General features: G+C 48.7%; 1 protein-coding gene across 1 annotated transcript in view; it reads left to right on the top strand.

Annotated features, from left to right (window-relative positions):
* Nucleotides 1-1,788: 1,788 nt before the first annotated feature.
* MND1 (meiotic nuclear divisions 1) overlaps nucleotides 1,789-19,530 on the top strand; it is a 226,310-nt gene continuing 208,568 nt past the window's right edge. The window contains exons 1-2 of the mRNA XM_077279358.1: nucleotides 1,789-1,986; nucleotides 4,615-4,680. Coding sequence (XP_077135473.1) covers nucleotides 1,804-1,986; nucleotides 4,615-4,680 — 249 coding nt within the window. The 5' untranslated portion in view covers nucleotides 1,789-1,803. The remainder of the gene's footprint in view (nucleotides 1,987-4,614; nucleotides 4,681-19,530) is intronic.

Genomic DNA, 19,530 nt, shown 5'->3' on the forward strand with positions numbered 1-19,530 from the left:
GTTGTATGTATGTGTTGTATGGTGTATGTACTATATGTTGCATGTCGCATGGTACATGTTGTATGTTGCATGTCGCATGGTGTATGTCGCGTGTTGCATGTCACATGGTGCATGTTGTTTGTCGCATGTTGTATGTCGCATGGTGCATGTCGTATGTTGCATGGTGCATATTGTATGTCGCATGGTGCTTGTTGTATGTCGCATGTTGCATGGTGTATGTTGCATGGTGTATTTTGTGTGTTGTATGTGCACAGTCTAGACGAGTCCAGCTCTGCTACATCTGGATGCCTGACATCCAGATGTAGCAGAGCCTGTAGATGATCACCGGAGATAACTGTCCAGCGATCACCTACACTGCAGCGTTCTCCCAATCAGCTGATCGTGAGAACCAGCCTAGTGACCGGAGATAACCCCCGGTCACGTGCACGGCAGTTCTCGATATAAGCTAAGTTATTGCGAGAACTGGGACCTCCAGCGGCGGGACAGTTGAGCCGGCAGACATGTGTAGTAAGCTGCCTTTACGCAGTTACTACGCATGTGACTAATCATTAGATGCGACCGCTTCTAATGATTATCTATGGGAAATTTACGGCGCAGCGACAAAGCGTCGCCACATTGTAAACAGACATGCTGCATTCTGAAAAGATGCGCCGCATGTCGGTTTACACGGGATTTCATGAAATCCCCTCCACTATGCTGTAACATCTGGACGCTGCGTGTTTGACACTGCGGCTCTACGCAGCGTCAAACCTGCAGCGTTTCCTGACCGTGGAAACATACCCTTAGGGGTTGACTTATATAAAGCCCCTCTGCTGTATGGTATTGTAGAATTTACAATAGCTATCACTCATGTAAGAAGTGAAATCTGGGATTGTACTATACCTATATTTCTCTGCTGTATCTGTGCATCAATTCATGATGCACAGATACAGCAGAGAAATATATGTGTTAAAGGGGCCCACTGAGACTCTTTCAACCGGGGCCCTCAAAAACCTGGAGCCGGCCCTGACTGTGTGTAGTGTATGTGAGGTGTATATGGTGGACGGTGTGTAGTGTATGTGAGGTGTATATGGTGGACGGTGTGTAGTGTATGTGAGGTGTATATGGTGGACGGTGTGTAGTGTATGTGAGGTGTATATGGTGGACGGTGTGTAGTGTATGTGAGGGGTATATGGTGGACGGTGTGTAGTGTATGTGAGGTGTATATGGTGGACGGTGTGTAGTGTATGTGAGGTGTATATGGTGGACGGTGTGTAGTGTATGTGAGGTGTATATGGTGGACGGTGTGTAGTGTATGTGAGGTGTATATGGTGGACGGTGTGTAGTGTATGTGAGGTGCATATGGTGGACGGTGTGTAGTGTATGTGAGGTGTATATGGACGGTGTGTAGTGTATGTGAGGTGCATATGGTGGACGGTGTGTAGTGTATGTGAGGTGTATATGGACGGTGTGTAGTGTATGTGAGGTGTATATGGACGGTGTGTAGTGTATGTGAGGTGCATATGGTGGACGGTGTGTAGTGTATGTGAGGGGTATATGGTGGACGGTGTGTAGTGTATGTGAGGTGTATATGGTGGACGGTGTGTAGTGTGAGGTGTATATGGTGGACGGTGTGTAGTGTGAGGTGGGATCATGGAGGTGTTGCTACATAAGATAAGCTGTAGGGGTGATGTATGTCCGTGTGTCAGTTGTGTAGTGTCACACGTTTATACTAATTAGTAATAATGAGACGTCTCGGGCTTTCCTCGCTTTTTGTATCTCCCGCTCTGACTATGAATTTGTGGGCTCTCGGTCACGTGGTACATGCCATGTGATCGTGATGTCATCAGTGCCCGTGTAGTCGGTGTTCCCGGCTGTTCCCTGGTGCCGTGCATTACCTGTGTACAGCAGTGTGTGTTACTCCCGGCCGCCGCTTCTCCGTCATTGTTCTCGGCAGTGACTCCCCGGCTAATAAGTGATAGGAGTGACCGCACTGCAGGCAGCATGGTGAGTGTGTGGCAGTTTCCCGCCTACAGCGTCGGTCATTTCCACACATTGCAGAGAAGAGCAGAGCTCATAGCGACTAGTAACATCCAGCTACAGTGTAGAGAGCGGGGTACTGCAAGCAATTACTTTCGCTCAGTATTGTGCCCCGGTGCCCACGTATCAGTGCTGTAACCCCGGTGCCCACGTATCAGCGCTGTAACCCCGGTGCCCACGTATCAGCGCTGTAACCCCGGTGCCCACGTATCAGTGCTGTAACCCCGGTGCCCACGTATCAGTGCTGTAACCCCGGTGCCCACGTATCAGCGCTGTAACCCCGGTGCCCATGTATCAGTGCTGTAACCCCGGTGCCCACGTATCAGCGCTGTAACCCCGGTGCCCACGTATCAGTGCTGTAACCCCGGTGCCCACGTATCAGTGCTGTAACCCCGGTGCCCACGTATCAGCGCTGTAACCCCGGTGCCCATGTATCAGTGCTGTAACCCCGGTGCCCACGTATCAGTGCTGTAACCCCGGTGCCCACGTATCAGCGCTGTAACCCCGGTGCCCATGTATCAGTGCTGTAACCCCGGTGCCCACGTATCAGTGCTGTAACCCCGGTGCCCACGTATCAGTGCTGTAACCCCGGTGCCCACGTATCAGCGCTGTAACCCCGGTGCCCATGTATCAGCGCTGTAACCCCGGTGCCCACGTATCAGTGCTGTAACCCCGGTGCCCACGTATCAGCGCTGTAACCCCGGTGCCCACGTATCAGCGCTGTAACCCCGGTGCCCACGTATCAGCGCTGTAACCCCGGTGCCCACGTATCAGCGCTGTAACCCCGGTGCCCACGTATCAGTGCTGTAACCCCGGTGCCCACGTATCAGTGCTGTAACCCCGGTGCCCACGTGTCAGCGCTGTAACCCCGGTGCCCACGTATCATTGCTGTAACCCCGGTGCCCACGTATCATTGCTGTAACCCCGGTGCCCACGTATCAGCGCTGTAACCCCGGTGCCCACGTATCAGTGCTGTAACCCCGGTGCCCACGTATCAGCGCTGTAACCCCGGTGCCCACGTATCAGCGCTGTAACCCCGGTGCCCACGTATCAGCGCTGTAACCCGGGTGCCCACGTATCAGCGCTGTAACCCCGGTGCCCACGTATCAGCGCTGTAACCCCGGTGCCCACGTATCAGCGCTGTAACCCCGGTGCCCACGTATCGGCGCTGTAACCCCGGTGCCCACGTATCGGCGCTGTAACCCCGGTGCCCACGTATCGGCGCTGTAACCCCGGTGCCCACGTATCGGCGCTGTAACCCCGGTGCCCACGTATCGGCGCTGTAACCCCGGTGCCCACGTATCAGCGCTGTAACCCCGGTGCCCACGTATCAGCGCTGTAACCCCGGTGCCCACGTATCAGTGCTGTAACCCCGGTGCCCACGTATCAGCGCTGTAACCCCGGTGCCCACGTGTCAGCGCTGTAACCCCGGTGCCCACGTATCAGCGCTGTAACCCCGGTGCCCACGTATCAGCGCTGTAACCCGGGTGCCCACGTATCAGCGCTGTAACCCCGGTGCCCACGTATCAGCGCTGTAACCCCGGTGCCCACGTATCGGCGCTGTAACCCCGGTGCCCACGTATCGGCGCTGTAACCCCGGTGCCCACGTATCGGCGCTGTAACCCCGGTGCCCACGTATCGGCGCTGTAACCCCGGTGCCCACGTATCGGCGCTGTAACCCCGGTGCCCACGTATCGGCGCTGTAACCCCGGTGCCCACGTATTAGTGCCACACTCTGGTGTCTATGTGTCAGTGCCCTGTATCAGTGTACCACATTGCAGGACGCAGAAGCGCCGTTCATCTACCCCTAAAGGTTTCCATGCCTCTATATAAACCAGCAGGACGCTGAAGCGTCGCTTATATCACTTATTCAGAGACGGATCACCCATTAGGCTATACTACCAAAGAACTATTATCTGCCCTTGGACTTTACAAGGACAGCGTCCTCCGTATTATTAGAATTGCCCATGATACCTGGATTAAGTGCGACCTTAGATTAAGACCCGGGAGGGTCGAAACGTCAACCATTCTTAGTCGCATGTACATTTTTGTGTAAATTGCCTGATGTTTGATCCAATATATTTGTTTGATTCTTTCTATATTTAAAATAAATTAGCATTTCAAAAATCTATTTCTGCTTAAGATATTCCACTTAGGGAGTGCGGTGGATCTAGTATACTACTGGATGCCTAGGTATGTGGAAACAGTGCGTCTGCGGCATGCGACCGTCGCTGTGGGTATGCGCTGAATGCCTAGGCATCCAGGCAGAACCAGACTATTCTCGTTGAAGGTCCTGGTGTGGACCGAAAACGTTCAATAATGACACATTGTCTGGATGCATAATAAACGGAACTTTGTTTTTTTTCACTTTTTGAGTGCCAAGTTTTCTTACATTGGCCCTTATATCAGTGTTAGCCATAATGCCCTCAGAACTGTGCTAGTCACATTATTTTCCGTGGCATATGATCTGTGGCAGGGCAGATGGTTGCACAGCCCTAATCACCAGCAGCTTCCATCTCCTGAGTCTCTCGTACCTTGTATAACAGTCTATACTCACGTATTTGCTAGTAAATATGGTCTTTTGTTTTCTTTCAGTCTAAGAAAAGAGGTCTTAGTGTCGAAGAGAAAAGGACTAAGATGATGGAAATATTTTTTGAATCTGTAAGTTTCTTATGGTTGTGTGTGAGAAATTCATCTGTGCTGTATAAGGCTTATGTGTACACTGTTTTTTGAGCAGAAATTCTTCAATTCCTTCAAAAATAAAGTCCAGTTTCTGCTCCAAAAACTCAGAAAAAAGACTGTTCACATACCTCAGAGAGGTCTTCTGCTGAGTTATTAACCCCTTTACCCCCAAGGGTGGTTTGCACGTTAATGACTGGGCTTATTTTTGCAATTCTGACCACTGTCCCTTTATGAGGTTATAACTCTGGAACGCTTCAATGGATCCTGATGATTCTAACATTGTTTTCTCGTGACATATTGTACTTCATGATAGTGGTAAAAATTTTTTGATATTACCTGCATTTATTTGTGGAGAAAACGGACATTTGGCGAAAATTTTGAAAATGTTGCAATTTTCCAACTTTGAATTTTTATGCCCTTAAATCACAGATATTTTTCACACAAAATACTTAATAAGTAACATTTCCCACATGTCTACTTTACATCAGCACAATTTTGGAACCAAAATTTTTTTTTGTTAGGGGGTTATAAGGGTTAAAAGTTGACCAGCAATTTCTCGTTTTTAGGCCGGTTTCACACGTCAGTGGCTCCGGTACGTGAGGTGACAGTTTCCTCACGTACCGGAGACACTGACACACGTAGACCCATAAAAATCAATGCATCTGTGCAGATGTCATTGATTTTTTGCGGACCGTGTCTCCGTGTGCCAAACACGGAGACATGTCAGTGTTCGTGGGAGCGCACGTATTACACGGACCTATTAAAGTCAATGGGTCCGTGTAAAACACGGACCTCACACGGACGTTCTCCGTCTGGGGTCCGTGTGCGTGCAGGAGACAGCGCTACAGTAAGCGCTGTCCCCCCCACATGGTGCTGAAGCCGCGATTCATATGTTCCCTGCAGCAGCGTTTGCTGCAGAGAAAATATGAAGAATAGTGTTTAAAATAAAGATCTAGGTGTCCCCCGCCCTCCAACCCCCTGTGCGCCCCCCCCGCTGTTCAGAAAATACTCACCCACTCCCACGTTGGCTGTCACTCCTTCCTCTCTGCCCCGCGCCTCCTACTGTATGCGGTCACGTGGGGCCGCTCATTTACAATCATGAATAGTCGGCTCCGCCCCTATGGGAGGTGGAGCCACATTCATGACTGTAAATGATCGGCCCCACGTGACCGCATACAGTAGAAGCCGCGGCCAGACCAGGAAGCAGCGAGGGAGGCGGGTAAGTATTTTCTGAACAGCAGGGGGGGGGGGGTGCACAGGGGGTGGGAGGGCGGCGGACACATAGATCTTTATTTTAAACACTATTATTCATATTTTCTTTGCAGCAAACGCTGCTGCAGGGAACATATGAATCGCGGCTTCAGCACGATGCAGGGTACCACACGCGTGGGTACCACACGCTCCGTGTGGTACCCACTCGCCATACGGGCGGCACACGTGTGCCGCACGTATGGCCTACGTGAGTTCCCAGGCACACGGACACGGATAACTCCGGTACCGATTTATTCCGGTACCGGAATTATCTGGACGTGTGGGACAGCCCTTACAACACCATTTTTTGCGGGACAAGATGACGTTTTCAGCGGTACCATGGTTATTTATATCCGTATTTTTGATTGCGTGTTAATCCACTTTTTGATCAGTGGTATGATAATAAAGTGTTGTTTTCTCTAGTCACCTTCCACGACGGCATATGGAGGTTGTCTCTTTGCCCTAATGGGGAACAGGAAACACAGAGGTTAAAAGGACCTCCCACCTCCCACTTGCCAGTGTCTTTCCTGTTCCCCATGGGACAGGGAGAGGTTTCTTCATGTGCTGTAGTGGCCGGTGACTACGGTACCTTTTGCAGGCGCTGCCTGTCTAACCGGGCAGCAGATGGTCGCCTCCGGCCTCCTCCTCGTGCTGCTCCCGTCGTCCTGCTCGCAGGTCCTCGGGACCCCCTCCCGGCCTTCCCGCGCCCCCACGAGGGCAAAGCAGGCCTGGGTTCCCTAACCGGGCTCCTCCTGGAGCTGCCCGGCATCCTCCTCCTCCATGCTGTCGGCTCGGCGTTCCGGAAGTGACGTCGGCAGGCTCGCGCGCGTCACTTCCGGTTTCTTCATACACCCTGAAGCCGGTACTTCCGGGTTTCGCCGGCCGGCGTGTCGGACCGCTCAGCTCCCTCACCTGGATCCTGGAGGGGGAGGGGGATTAATCGCTGGAGCAGGTGCTAGGACGGCGTCCATAAAAGCCTGCTGAACCACCACTGAGGTAAGACTATCTCCTTCAGTATGGATGGTTCTTCATGCCCCGTATCTGCGGAGCCCAGCGCCACCCCTGCCTCTGTGAGTGTTGCAGGGATGGGATCCGGGAGGAGTGTAGCAGGGGTTAGAAGTCCTCACCCCTCTCTCCCTTTATATATTTCAGGGAGAAAAACCTGCCCCTAAAGGTGCCTATAGGAAAAAGTGCCCTATCTGTTCCACTAAATGTCCTCCTAACTGGGACAAGAAACTCTGTCAGTCATGTACTGACAGAATAATAAGAGCTGAGCAGCCATCACTATTGGATGAGATTCGCTCACTAGTAAAACAGGAGGTACAACCTTCTCTGGCAGCCTTTACACCTCCACCCCCACCTCCATCTCCGCGGCCACAACCTCATTCCCCGGCTAAGAAGAGGAAGATTCAGGTTGTGGAATCTGACTCTGATTCGGATCTCTCTCATGCCTCATCTGTTGGCTGGGAGGATCCAGTATCACCCAAAGCTGAGGTCAGGAAGTACCTTTTTTCCTCAGACTATATTGAGGATCTAGTCTCTGCCGTCCGTAATACCATGGGACTAGAAGAGGAACCTGTACCGCAGTCCATACAGGATCAGATGTTCGGTGGTCTTTCATCGGAGAAGAGAGTGGGCTTCCCAGTTCATGCCAACATTATCAATATGATTAATCAGGAATGGGAACTACCTGAGAGGCGTCTCAGTACTCCTTCAGAAATGAAGCATAGATTTCCGCTTGAGGATGACCTTAAATTAGATATTCCCAAGGTCGATGTGCAGGTGGCTAGAGTCGCCAAAAGAACTGCACTCCCCTTTGAGGATTCTCCTCAATTGAAGGATCCCATGGATAGGAAAACCGAAAGTCTCCTCAGAAAATCATGGGAAACTTCTGCAGCTATCCTTAAGGCTAACGTCGCCTCCACCTGTGTGGCAAGAGCCCTCTCCTGCTGGCTCGAGAAATTAGAGAATCACATATCTCAAGGTACCTCAAGAGGCGAGATATTGGATTCCCTACCCATTCTGCATAAAGCTACAGGGTATTTGGCGGACGCTTCTCTGGAATCTGTAAGAGTCGCCGCCAGATCCCTGGTACTTTCCAACTCTGCCAGAAGAGCCCTCTGGCTTAAGCTATGGAGTGGGGATATCACCTCTAAATCTAAACTCTGCACCATACCCTTTAAAGGAGACTACGTCTTTGGTCCTGCCCTAGACGATATTCTCGATAAAGCCACCGACAAAAAGAAGGCTCTCCCTGAGCAAAAGCAGCCTAGGAAACGTTTTTTTCGTGGCCCACAACCTCAGCCCTCTCAAGCAAGAGGCAAAGGAAAAACCGGCAGGTGGAGCTATGCAAAGGGTAGGGGAAAAAATATTTTCGTCCCGCAACAGCAGCAGCAGCAACAGTCCCAGCAGGACAAACAATGACTCCGACCCGGTGGGGGGAAGACTCTCGAAATATGTGGATCAGTGGGAGGATATCACCAGCTCCCACTGGGTTCTCAATGTCATCAAGGAGGGCCTGTTAATAGAGTTAATTTCTCCCCCACCTCAGGGTCTAAAAGTCACTTCCCTTCCATCATCAAGGGATCGCAGCCTACTGTCCTTAGGTCTCAAAAACCTTATCAGATCAAATGTAATTTCCCCAGTCCCACAATCAGAATGGGGAAAAGGACACTACTCCCGACTCTTCCTGGTCCCCAAACCTTCGGGAGACGTCCGGATTATTATAAACTTAAAGGGTCTGAACCAGCACGTAAAATATCGCAAGTTCAAGATGGAGTCCGTAAGATCTGCGATTCCTCTGATAGAACGTCACTCTTTTATGGCTACCATCGATCTCAAGGATGCGTATTTCCACATCCCTATTCACCCGAGACACAAAAAATATCTCAGGTTTGCGATACAGGGGAATCATCGGGTGGAGCACTATCAGTTTGGAGTCCTTCCCTTCGGCATTTCATCAGCACCGAGGGTGTTCTCCAAGGTGATGGCAGAAGTAGTGTCATTCATCCGAAAACAAGGTGTCTGTATAGTGCCCTATCTGGACGATCTTCTGATAGTAGCTTCCACCGAGATAACCCTGATATCCCATGTGTCTACCACCCTAGACATTCTGAGATCCCTAGGTTGGATTCCGAACCTACAAAAATCTCAGCTTCAACCTGCAAAAACCAGGAGATTTCTGGGAGTAATGCTGGACTCAGCAAGACAAATGTCCTTCCTCCCGGACGATCACAGACTTCCCCTACTAACAAAAATCAGGAAGTTCAAAGAGATGAGGTCCCCTACTCTGCGAGAGGGAATGTCGCTGTTGGGCTCCATGACAGCCTGCATACAGTCGGTGGCTTGGGCTCAAGCTCACTCAAGGACTCTCCAAGCCCACATCCTAGACAATTGGGATGGTCGACCTGGCACTCTTACCAAGAGGATCCACACTCCGGGCAGAGTGAAAGCCTCTTTAACATGGTGGATGAAGCATAGGAACCTTCTGAAAGGAGTATGCTGGATTCAGTCCCCTCTAACCACCATCAAGACAGATGCCAGCAAGAGGGGCTGGGGAGCCATAGTAGACCATGTCCCCTATCAGGGTCAGTGGAACCAATCGATTTCCGAGAAATCATCAAATTTCAGGGAGCTCAAAGCTGTGGAAGAGACCCTACTAGCGGCAAGTCATCAGATTTCGGGTCAACATGTACAGATATACTCGGACAACATGACCACGGTGGCCCATATCAGGCACCAGGGCAGTACAAGAACCCTCAGTCTAATAAAGATCTCCGCTCGAATCTTTTCTTGGGCCGAAAAGCACCTACTATCCCTGTCGGCAATCCACCTCAAGGGAACTACAAATGTTCAGGCAGACTATCTAAGCCGCCAGAAAATCCATCCTGGCGAGTGGAGCCTGGATCCTCAAACATTCAACATGTTGGTACACAGATGGGGTCATCCAGACGTCGACCTCTTTGCCTCTCACCAGAACGCAAAGGTCGAAACATTCTTTTCCTTGAACCCAAGAGACAATCCCAGGGGGTTGGATGCTTTAACCCAAGATTGGCCGTTTCATCTAGCTTATGCTTTTCCACCAATTCCAATCCTTGCCAAGGTTCTACGAAAGATACGCCTAGAAAGGACTCCAACTATCCTGATAGCTCCATTGTGGCCCAAAAGGAGTTGGTTCAACCTAATTATTCAACTACAAGTGGATGGTCCAGTAATGTTGCCGATAAAGCACAATCTTCTTTCTCAGGGTCCCATTCTCCACCCAGACCCTCAGAAGTGGAGCTTGGCGGCGTGGTTGCTGAAACCCAGGTTTTAAGGGCTAAAGGACTATCAATTCCGGTCATAGCTACCCTACAAAAATCGAGAAAACCGGTGACCAACGCCATCTACAATAAGATCTGGAAAAAGTTTTCTTCATTCTGTCTGCCTAATCTTCCAGACCCCCTCAAGCCTAATATTCCCATCATATTGGATTTTTTACAAAAAGGCTTGGAAATAGGTCTCAGGCCCAGTACCCTCAAGGTCCAGGTCTCTGCACTTAGCTCGGTCTTTGATCAAGATTTAGCGAGTCATCGCTGGATTAAAAGGTTCATGACATCAGCTACTAGAATGAATCCTAGAAAACAGGTCATAGTTCCCCAGTGGGACCTCAACGTAGTTCTCCAAGGTCTGACAGGTCCACCCTTTGAACCACTATCTTCTTGTTCTCCACAAAACCTAGCCTATAAAGCCGTGTTCTTGGTAGCCATTACTTCAGCCAGAAGGATTGGTGAATTACAGGCCTTGTCTACACGAGAACCTTATCTCCTGGTAAGAGATGATTCAATTGTGCTTCGTCTTGATCCGTCCTTTCTTCCGAAGGTTATCTCTGACTTCCATCGTTCTCAAGAGATTTTCCTACCAACCTTTTGCCACAATCCAGCAAACTTGGAAGAAAGAAGATTCAACACCTTGGATGTTCGGCGTATTCTTTTACAATACTTGGACCACACCAGTACATTCAGAATTGATCATAACCTATTTATCCATCTCTCAGGACAAAACAAAGGGAAAAAAGTAGCCAAAAGTACCATCGCTACATGGATCAAGAAAGCTATAACGGAAGCCTACCTAGCTCAAAACAAATTGCCTCCAGTAGGAATCAAAGCCCATTCAACTAGATCTACATCGGTTTCCTGGGCAGAAAGAGCAGGCGCATCTCCGGAGCAGATTTGCAGGGCAGCAACGTGGTCTTCACTCCATACCTTCTCTAAACATTACAGACTAGACGTATTGTCCAATAAGGACTTAGCCTTCGGCCGTAAAGTACTCCAGGCCGTTGTCCCTCCCTAGTGCCAAATTATTTGGTATTCCTCCATATGCCGTCGTGGAAGGTGACTAGAGAAAATAGAATTATTCTTACCGTTAATTCGGTTTCTAGGAACCTTCCACGACGGCACTAATTTCCCACCCGATATATATTCCTGGATTAGTTCTGGGATTCTAAAGGTAAAACCAGTGCAATGGTCTCAGTTGTAAGTCACTGGCAAGTGGGAGGTGGGAGGTCCTTTTAACCTCTGTGTTTCCTGTTCCCCATTAGGGCAAAGAGACAACCTCCATATGCCGTCGTGGAAGGTTCCTAGAAACCGAATTAACGGTAAGAATAATTCTATTTTTTGCCTCGTGTTTTTTTTTTTTTTTTTAACGGTATTCACTGAAGCGGTTAACTAGTGGGACACTTTTATAGGTCGGGTCGTTACGGACGCGGCGATACTAAATATGTGTATTTTTTTTTTTATTTAGATAAAGAAATGTATTTATGGGAACTATATATATATATTTTTTTCTTTATTTAGGATTTTTTTTTTTTTTTTTTTTACACCTCTGAATATTTTTTTTTTTTTACACTATAACATTGCCCCAGGGGGGTATCATGTTATAGGGTCAGATCGCTGATCTGACACTTCGCACAGGACTGTGTCAGATCAACGATCTGACAGGCAGGGCTGGAGGTTTACCAGCACCTGCTCTGAGCAGGCGCTGGAAAGCCACCTCCCTGCAGAACCCGGAATGCCCCCCGCAGCCATTTTGGATCCGGGGCCTGCAGGGAGAAGGAGGTAGGAGACCTTCGGAGCAACACGAGCACATTGTGTTGCTCCGAGGGTCTCCGGGAAGCACGCAGGGAACCCTGCGCGATCAGGCTCTCTGCCCCAACACAAACTCTGACAGTGGCATTTAACAAGCGCTTCCGACCATCGGTCCGAAAATGAGCGCATCACTGACCAACGTCACGTAATCGGGGGTCAGCGATGCGTCGGCATGACAACCAGAGGTCTAAAGACCTCTATGGTTGTTGATGTCAGATTGCTGTGAGCGCCACCCTGTGGTTGGCACGCAGCAATGCTGTAATTCAGCTACATAGGAGCGATCTGAGAATCGCTCCAATGTAGCAGAGCCGATTAGGCTATGCCAGCTTCTAACCTCCCATGGAGGCTATTGAAGCATGGCAAAAGTAAAAAAAAAAAATAATAATGTTTTAAAAAATATGAAAAAAATAAATAAGTTCAAATCACCCCCCTTTCGCCCCATTCAAAGTAAAACCAAAAAAAAAAAATCAAACATACACATATTTGGTATTGCAGAGTTCAGAATCGCCCAATCTATTAATAAAAAAGAGGATTAACCTGATTGCTAAACGGCGTAGCGAGAAAAAAAATCAAAATGCCAGAATTACTTTTTTTGGTTGCCACGACATTGCATTAAAATGCAATAATGGTTGATCATAAGAACGTATCTGCACCAAAATGGTATCATTACAAACGTTAGCAAAAAAGAAGCCCTAAGCTGACCCGAGATCACAAAAATGGAGACGCTACAGGTATCGGAAAATTGCGCAATTTTTAATTATTATTTTTTAGCAAAGTTTGGAATTTTTCTTTACCACTTAGATAAAAAATAACCTAGACATATTCATAATGACCTGGAGAATCATAATAGCAGATCAGTTTTAGGATTTAGTGAACCTAGCAAAAAAGCCAAACAAAAAACAAGTGTGGGATTGCACTTTTTTGCAATTTCACCGCACTTGGAATTTTTTTTCCCTTTTTCTAGTACACAACATGCTAAAACCAATGGTGTAGTTCAAAAGTACAACTCGTCCCGCAACAAATAAGCCCTCACATAGCCATATAAAAAAAAGTTATGGCTCTGGGAGGGAGGGGAGCGAAAAACAAAAACGAAAAAAGCTCCGTTATTAAGGGGTTAAAAAACCCCCTCATGAAATAGGCCTGGACAGAAATGATACCCCTGAAAATAATGTGACAAAGGGACATGTTAAATTAAGGTGTGTCCACTAACTGGTATCACAGGTGTCTACAATCTTAGAATAATTGAGGAATAGGGAAACCTATGGGAGGTGGAGCAGCATATTCATTACTGTAATGAACGGTACCATCTGACCGCTCAGTACAGGAAGAAGCTGGGGCGCCGGGAGAACCAGGGACCTGCAGGGACCGCGCCAGGAGCAGGTGAGTATAATTATACAGCCCCCGCTCCCCCTCCCCTGCCGACCCCTGGGTATGACTCGAGTATAAGCCGAGAGGGGGACTTTCAGCCCCAAAAAATGGGCTGAAAATCTCGGCTTATACTCGAGTATATACGGTAATCTATTTCACACAAAGTGAAGGCATAATGGCGGTCATACAAGGCATATCTATGCTCACCTGGACATGTGTCAGAAATAGTGAATTCATGAGGCTGTTATATGTGCATCATGAATTCATTATTTCTGACACCTGACTTGATGAGTATAGATCTGTTTTGTATTAAACAGCCATCGTCTCTTCAGTCTGCGTCCAATAGATACTGCAGAACAGAATCAGGACGCAATGACGTCAACAAGCTTACCACTATCAACCTAAGTGGTTTGTAAAGGAAATACATAGGAGACACGGTCAAGAAGTTTATTAACAACAAATTAGTAACATTTAAAACGTAACTGGTGCAGACCAAAACCCAACAGGAAATTTTACACAATATTATCTTGCCATGCCACACGTCCAATATCAGAATCAAAAAAGGCAGCAAATTGGTCCCGCATGTGGCCAACTTCAGCAGTTGACCGCAGCGGGGGATGCTGGTAATCTGGCAATGGGTTTGCAACTGGTTCATCCAGTTCAATGTCGGGTTGCTCCTTAGCCATTATGTAATTGTGGAGAACCACAGAGGCTTTGACCACCTCATCGACTGTCTCCATTTTTAGATTAATGGCTGTTGCAAGAATGCACCATTTTGAGACTAGAATCCCAAAGGTACACTCTACTGTTCTTTGGGCCCTGGTCAGTTTGTAGTTAAAGATCCTTTTAGTGTGGTTCAAGTCCCGACTGGAATATGGCTTCAGTAGGTTTTCACACATCTGAAAGGTCTCATCCCCAACCATAACAAATGGCATCGGTGGAACTTGAGTGTTGGGGAGAGGTCGTGGCCGTGGAAAATTTAAAATTTTGGCCATACACACGTCGGCCCATATCCGAGTCCTTGAAAGTCTGGGAATCGTTGCCACAGCCAAAAGCTCCAATGTCCACGGCGATGAAGCGACAGTCCGCATCTGCTATTGCCATGAGCACAATAGAAAAATATTTCTCTGACGCGCATGATGGCACCACGGAGAGAGGGGATCCGCCCACCAAGGACAGGAAACCTATAGATAAAAAGGCGGTACCACTCTCCCGCATCAGTTGGTTTCCTGTCCTTGATGGGAGACCTACGGCTTACCGTCAAGAAGACGTCGTTGGATTCCGGGGCCAATCAGTCCGACTCAGGCAGCGGGGGTCCCCCTGCCTCGGCAGGTGTGGTGACCCGAAGCGCCACCGCTGGGGCTAGTGGGCCTCTAGGGTGTGCGGTGGAGGTGGCAGGGAGTTCGCGGCCACCTCCTCGGGTAAGATAAGGCAGCAATCCAGGGGGGTCCCTCTGTGGCTGCAGGGAGAGTGGCGCTCTTCCTCCTGAACATCAGGCTACAAGCTGCGAAAAATTCGGTGGGCAGCGTTTCGCGCGCGCTATGCGCGGCGCCATCTTCAGGTCGACTGCGCGTGCACGAGATTTGTCCGGGATCACGCGATAGAGGGCCGTTGCGCATGCGCCGGCAAGTAGCGCTACTGCGCAGGCGCACAATCAAATGAAGCGGCGGGAATCGCCGCATAAAAGGTATCTTGTTTAGCTGCTCCGGTGGCAGCAGCAGCACAAGCCGCAGCCTTCGGCCACAGCCTACAGCGAGGCACCATGAGCGACCTGGCATCACCCTTACCAGAATCGCCACCACCAGCATCACCGCAGCAGCAGCAGCAAAAAGGATATCAGGATACTACCGGTAAAGAACGCCAAAGGTCCCAGCATAGCAAGGAGTCCAGTACGGCGTCTGGCAAAAAGACAGATGCAGAGCATCCCCAACCGGTATTTATGGGTCCGTGAGGTGGTAAGTGATCTTCGTGAAAGTCAGTGACAGTAAGGGTATATTTGTCTCTTTTTTTTTACTTTAGGGGAAGAAAAGCTTAGGGAAAACTAAGCATAGTATTTGTGCCCTTTGTAGAGAAGACCTTCCAACTACCTGGGAGAAAAGACTTTGTAACATGTGTATACAGCAGACAGTATCCGAAGGGCTTCCCGGGTTTGCAGCCGACCTCAAAACCCTTATAAAAAAATCAGGTAGAAGACACCTTTAGATCCCTTAAAAGCGGGAAAAAATGGAGGAAGACTAGGCACAGGTCCCCGTCTCCAGTGTCTAATACAGACAGTGATGATGCGGACTCAGATACGTCTAACTCCTCTTGTTCTTCTTCATCATCGCAGTTGTTTCCCCTTGGAGGACACAGATGGCCTGGCCTCATTAAAGCAGTTAGAAGCACTATGGGGTTAGTAGACTCTCACCCCAAAAGATTGGTACAAGACATCATGTTCGGGGGTCTTGAGTAAAAAAAGAAGAGGGCTTTTCCCCTTAATGAGACAATATCCGCATTAATCAAAAAAGAGTGGAAAAAACCCATAAGGAAGGCGTTGTTAACATCAAAGAGAAAGTGCCCTTTTGAGGATGAATCCTGCTCCTTCTGGGAGAAAGCCCCCAAACTAGATGTCGCCATAGCTAAGGCATCAAAGAAATTCGCCCTCCCATTTGAGGACATGGGGGTCTTGAATGACCCTATGGACAAAAAGGCGGACGCCTTTCTCAAAAGTTCCTGGGAAGCAGCTGGGCGAGGTCTAAAGCCGGTAGTCGCCGCCGCATGCACATCCCGTTAGTTAATGGTTTGGTTAGACCAACTGGAAGGCCAGTTAAAAGGGAAAACATCCCGTGACTCCATACTAAACACCTTGCCGGTAATGAGGGGGCGGCCGCATTTTTGGCAGATGCTTCTGCTGATTCTATCAGATTAGCTGCTAGATCAGTTTTCTCTAACGCGGCTAGGCGCGCCCTCTGGCTTAAGTGCTGGCCAGGGGACTTACAGACAAAATCAAAATTATGTACCATTCCCTGTGAGGGGGAGTTCCTGTTTGGTCCCACCTTGGATGACATCCTAGAGAAGGCGGGGGATAAAAAGAAGACTTTTCCCTCCCTGGGTTTCCCCTCTTGTAGAAGGCCCTTTCGGAGCAAGAGGTTTTTCCGTAAAAAGCCGGGGAGGAACCAGGAAAAATGGGAGGATAAGAAAAATAAAGGATTCTTGTTTAATAAAAACCCCAGCGACAACAAGAAACCTTCCCAATGAAGGTTTGCCCCAGGTGGGGGGGAGATTGTCACTCTTTCTCTCAGCCTGGGAGAAAATTACCCGCAGCCCATGGATCCTGGGCATAATAAAATCAGGGCTGAAACAGACATTTCTAAAAACCCCTTGCCCCTCCTTTATGATAACATCTCCAAGGTCTTCAGTGGAAGAACAATTGGCATAGGAAAACCGAGGTCATTGGACTAGTGGACAAGGGAGTTCTTCTGGAAGTTCCCCCACAAGAAAGAGGGCAAGGTTACTATTCCCCTCTGTTCCTGAGGAAAAAAACGGACGGGTCATACAGGACTATCATAAACTTGAAAAACCTAAACAAATACCTAGAGGTACAAGTGTTCAAGATGGAAACAATAAAGACATCTATAAAAATGCTGTTTCCTCTGTGTTTCATGGTAGTCCTGGACCTGAAGGATGCCTACTATCACGTCCCTATCCACAGAGATCACCAGAGGTTTCTCAGGATAGCAGTTCACTTCAGGGGGGTATTATACCACTTTCAATTTTCAGCCCTACCCTTCAGACTAGCCATAGCCCCAAGAATATTCACAAAGCTAATCGCAGAGGTAATGGCTCATCTCAGAGAACAGGACACCCTGATTGTACCATATCTGGACGACTTTTTGGTGATAGGCTCCTCTCCACAACACTGCAGCAATCAGCTAGAAACAGTAATACGTTCTTTAGAGGAGCTGGGCTAGCTAATAAACTTAAAGTCCAGACTGTTGCCTTCCCAGGTCCAGGAATATCTAGGTCTCACTCTAGACTCCATAAGAGAGGAATGCCGGCTTCCCGGGGAAAAAATACAAAAAATAACAGGGCTGGTATCCAAGATACAAACTCTCCCCTCCATAACTCTCCGCCAGGCTATGTCCCTCTTGGGATCCATGACTTCATGCATTCCTGCGGTCCAATGGGCTCAGCTCCATTTGAGAGACCTCCAATGGCAAATTTGAAGGTCGGTTAAGATTATCTCCATGCACAACTCGGTCACTAATCTGGTGGACATCGCCAAAAAATCTTTCCCAGGGAGTCCCGTGGCTAACCCCAATTTCAAAAATCGTGACCACAGATGCAAGCCCCAGTGGGTGGGGGGCTCATTTGGGTGACCTAGTAGCCCAAGGCACCTGGTCGGCGTCTCTAGCAAAAAAATCTTCCAATATGAAAGAACTTCTAGTGGTCAAGTTCGCCCTGCTAGAATTCTTGGGGGCCCTTCACTCTCACCATGTCAGAGTTATGTCAGACAATAGGGTAGTAGTGGCATACCTGAATCACCAAGGGGGTATTCGCCCCCAAAATCTGATGGAAGTAACCGAGTCAATCTTTCAAATAGCCGAGAGCAACCTTCTATCCCTGACAGGTCTGCATATACAGGGGGTGGACAATTACAAAGCGGACTTTCTGAGTCGTTCCAGTCTAAAGCAAGGGGAATGGGAGCTAAATCAGGCAGTATTCACCCAGATTACAGAAAAATGGGGGGTACCCAACATAGACCTCTTTGCAAACAACCTAAACAAGAAAGTAAACTCTTTTTGCTCCATAACTCCACTGGGGAATCCAGTGGCGTTGGATGCGTTCCTGATTCCATGGCTACATCAGCTGGCTTACGCGTTTTCCCCATTTGCTCTGATTCCGACAGTGCTGAGGAAGATTCGGGAGGACGGGGCTCATGTGATCTTAATAGGCCCGTTCTGGCCGAAGAGGTCGTGGTTCTCTTGGGTGAGGAGAATGTCGATATCCGACCCGTGGGTACTCCCAGACCTCCCAAACTTACTCTCCCAGGGCCCAGTCCACCATCCACAAGTTACGAGCTTACACTTGACAGCTTGGCATTTGAGAGGAAGCTACTAGAAAGCAGAGGTTTCTCTCCAGGGCTGGTATCTACTCTTTTACAAAGTAGGAAACTGGTTACAACAAAGCAGTATGGGAAGATATGGAAAAAATTCCTTTCATCATCAGGCACTAAAATAGGGGAAGAGGTCCCTCCTAAATCCATATTAGAATTTTTACAAAACGGGTCGGAGATCGGTTTAGCCACGAGTACCCTAAAAGTCCATGTGGCAGCATTGTGAGCCCTATTTAACTATGATTTGGCAGGAAATCGGTGCGTTTCCAGGTTAATCAGGGCAGCAGGTAGATTGAGACCACTTCCAGTAAAGGTTACCCCTCAATGGGATTTAAATTTGGTCCTTAAAGCCCTGACTAAACCTCCCTTCGAACCCTTAGGAGATATCCCATTGAAATTCCTATCCCTTAAAACATCCCTGCTCGTCGCCCTCACATCTGCTCGTAAAGTTAGCGACATACAGGCGCTATCAGCTAACCCTCCTTACACACCGTTTTTAGAGGATAGAGTAATTCTCAAAATAGACCCAGCATACCTCCCGAAGGTGGCATCCCGGTTCCACAGAACTCAAGAGATTTCTCTTCCCTCCTTTTGTCCCAACCCTAAAAATGAGGAAGAATCATTACATACACTAGATGTCAGGAGATGCCTCTTGCACTACATAGAAGCCACCAGAGAGAGTAGGGAGGATGCCTCTCTTTTTGTGGCACGGATGCTATCAGTCTGTCATACTTGTCAAGTGGAATGTCCGTTCCAGGAGATGTCAAGGCTCACTCAACGAGAGCAGTAGCAGCTTCTTGGGTGGAGAAGGCCGGAGCTTCAATTGACCAGATATGTAGAGCTGCTACCTGGACATCACCTTCTACATTCTATAGGCACTATAGATTGGACCTTATCTCCTCTTCAGACCTTACCTTCGGTAAAAGGGTTCTGGAAGCGGTGGTCCCTCCCTGAATGTACAATCTATGCAAATCTCTCCGTGGTGCCGTC

This window comes from Ranitomeya variabilis, chromosome 1, assembly GCF_051348905.1.
Source record: "Ranitomeya variabilis isolate aRanVar5 chromosome 1, aRanVar5.hap1, whole genome shotgun sequence".
Classification (NCBI taxonomy): Eukaryota; Metazoa; Chordata; class Amphibia; order Anura; family Dendrobatidae; genus Ranitomeya; species Ranitomeya variabilis.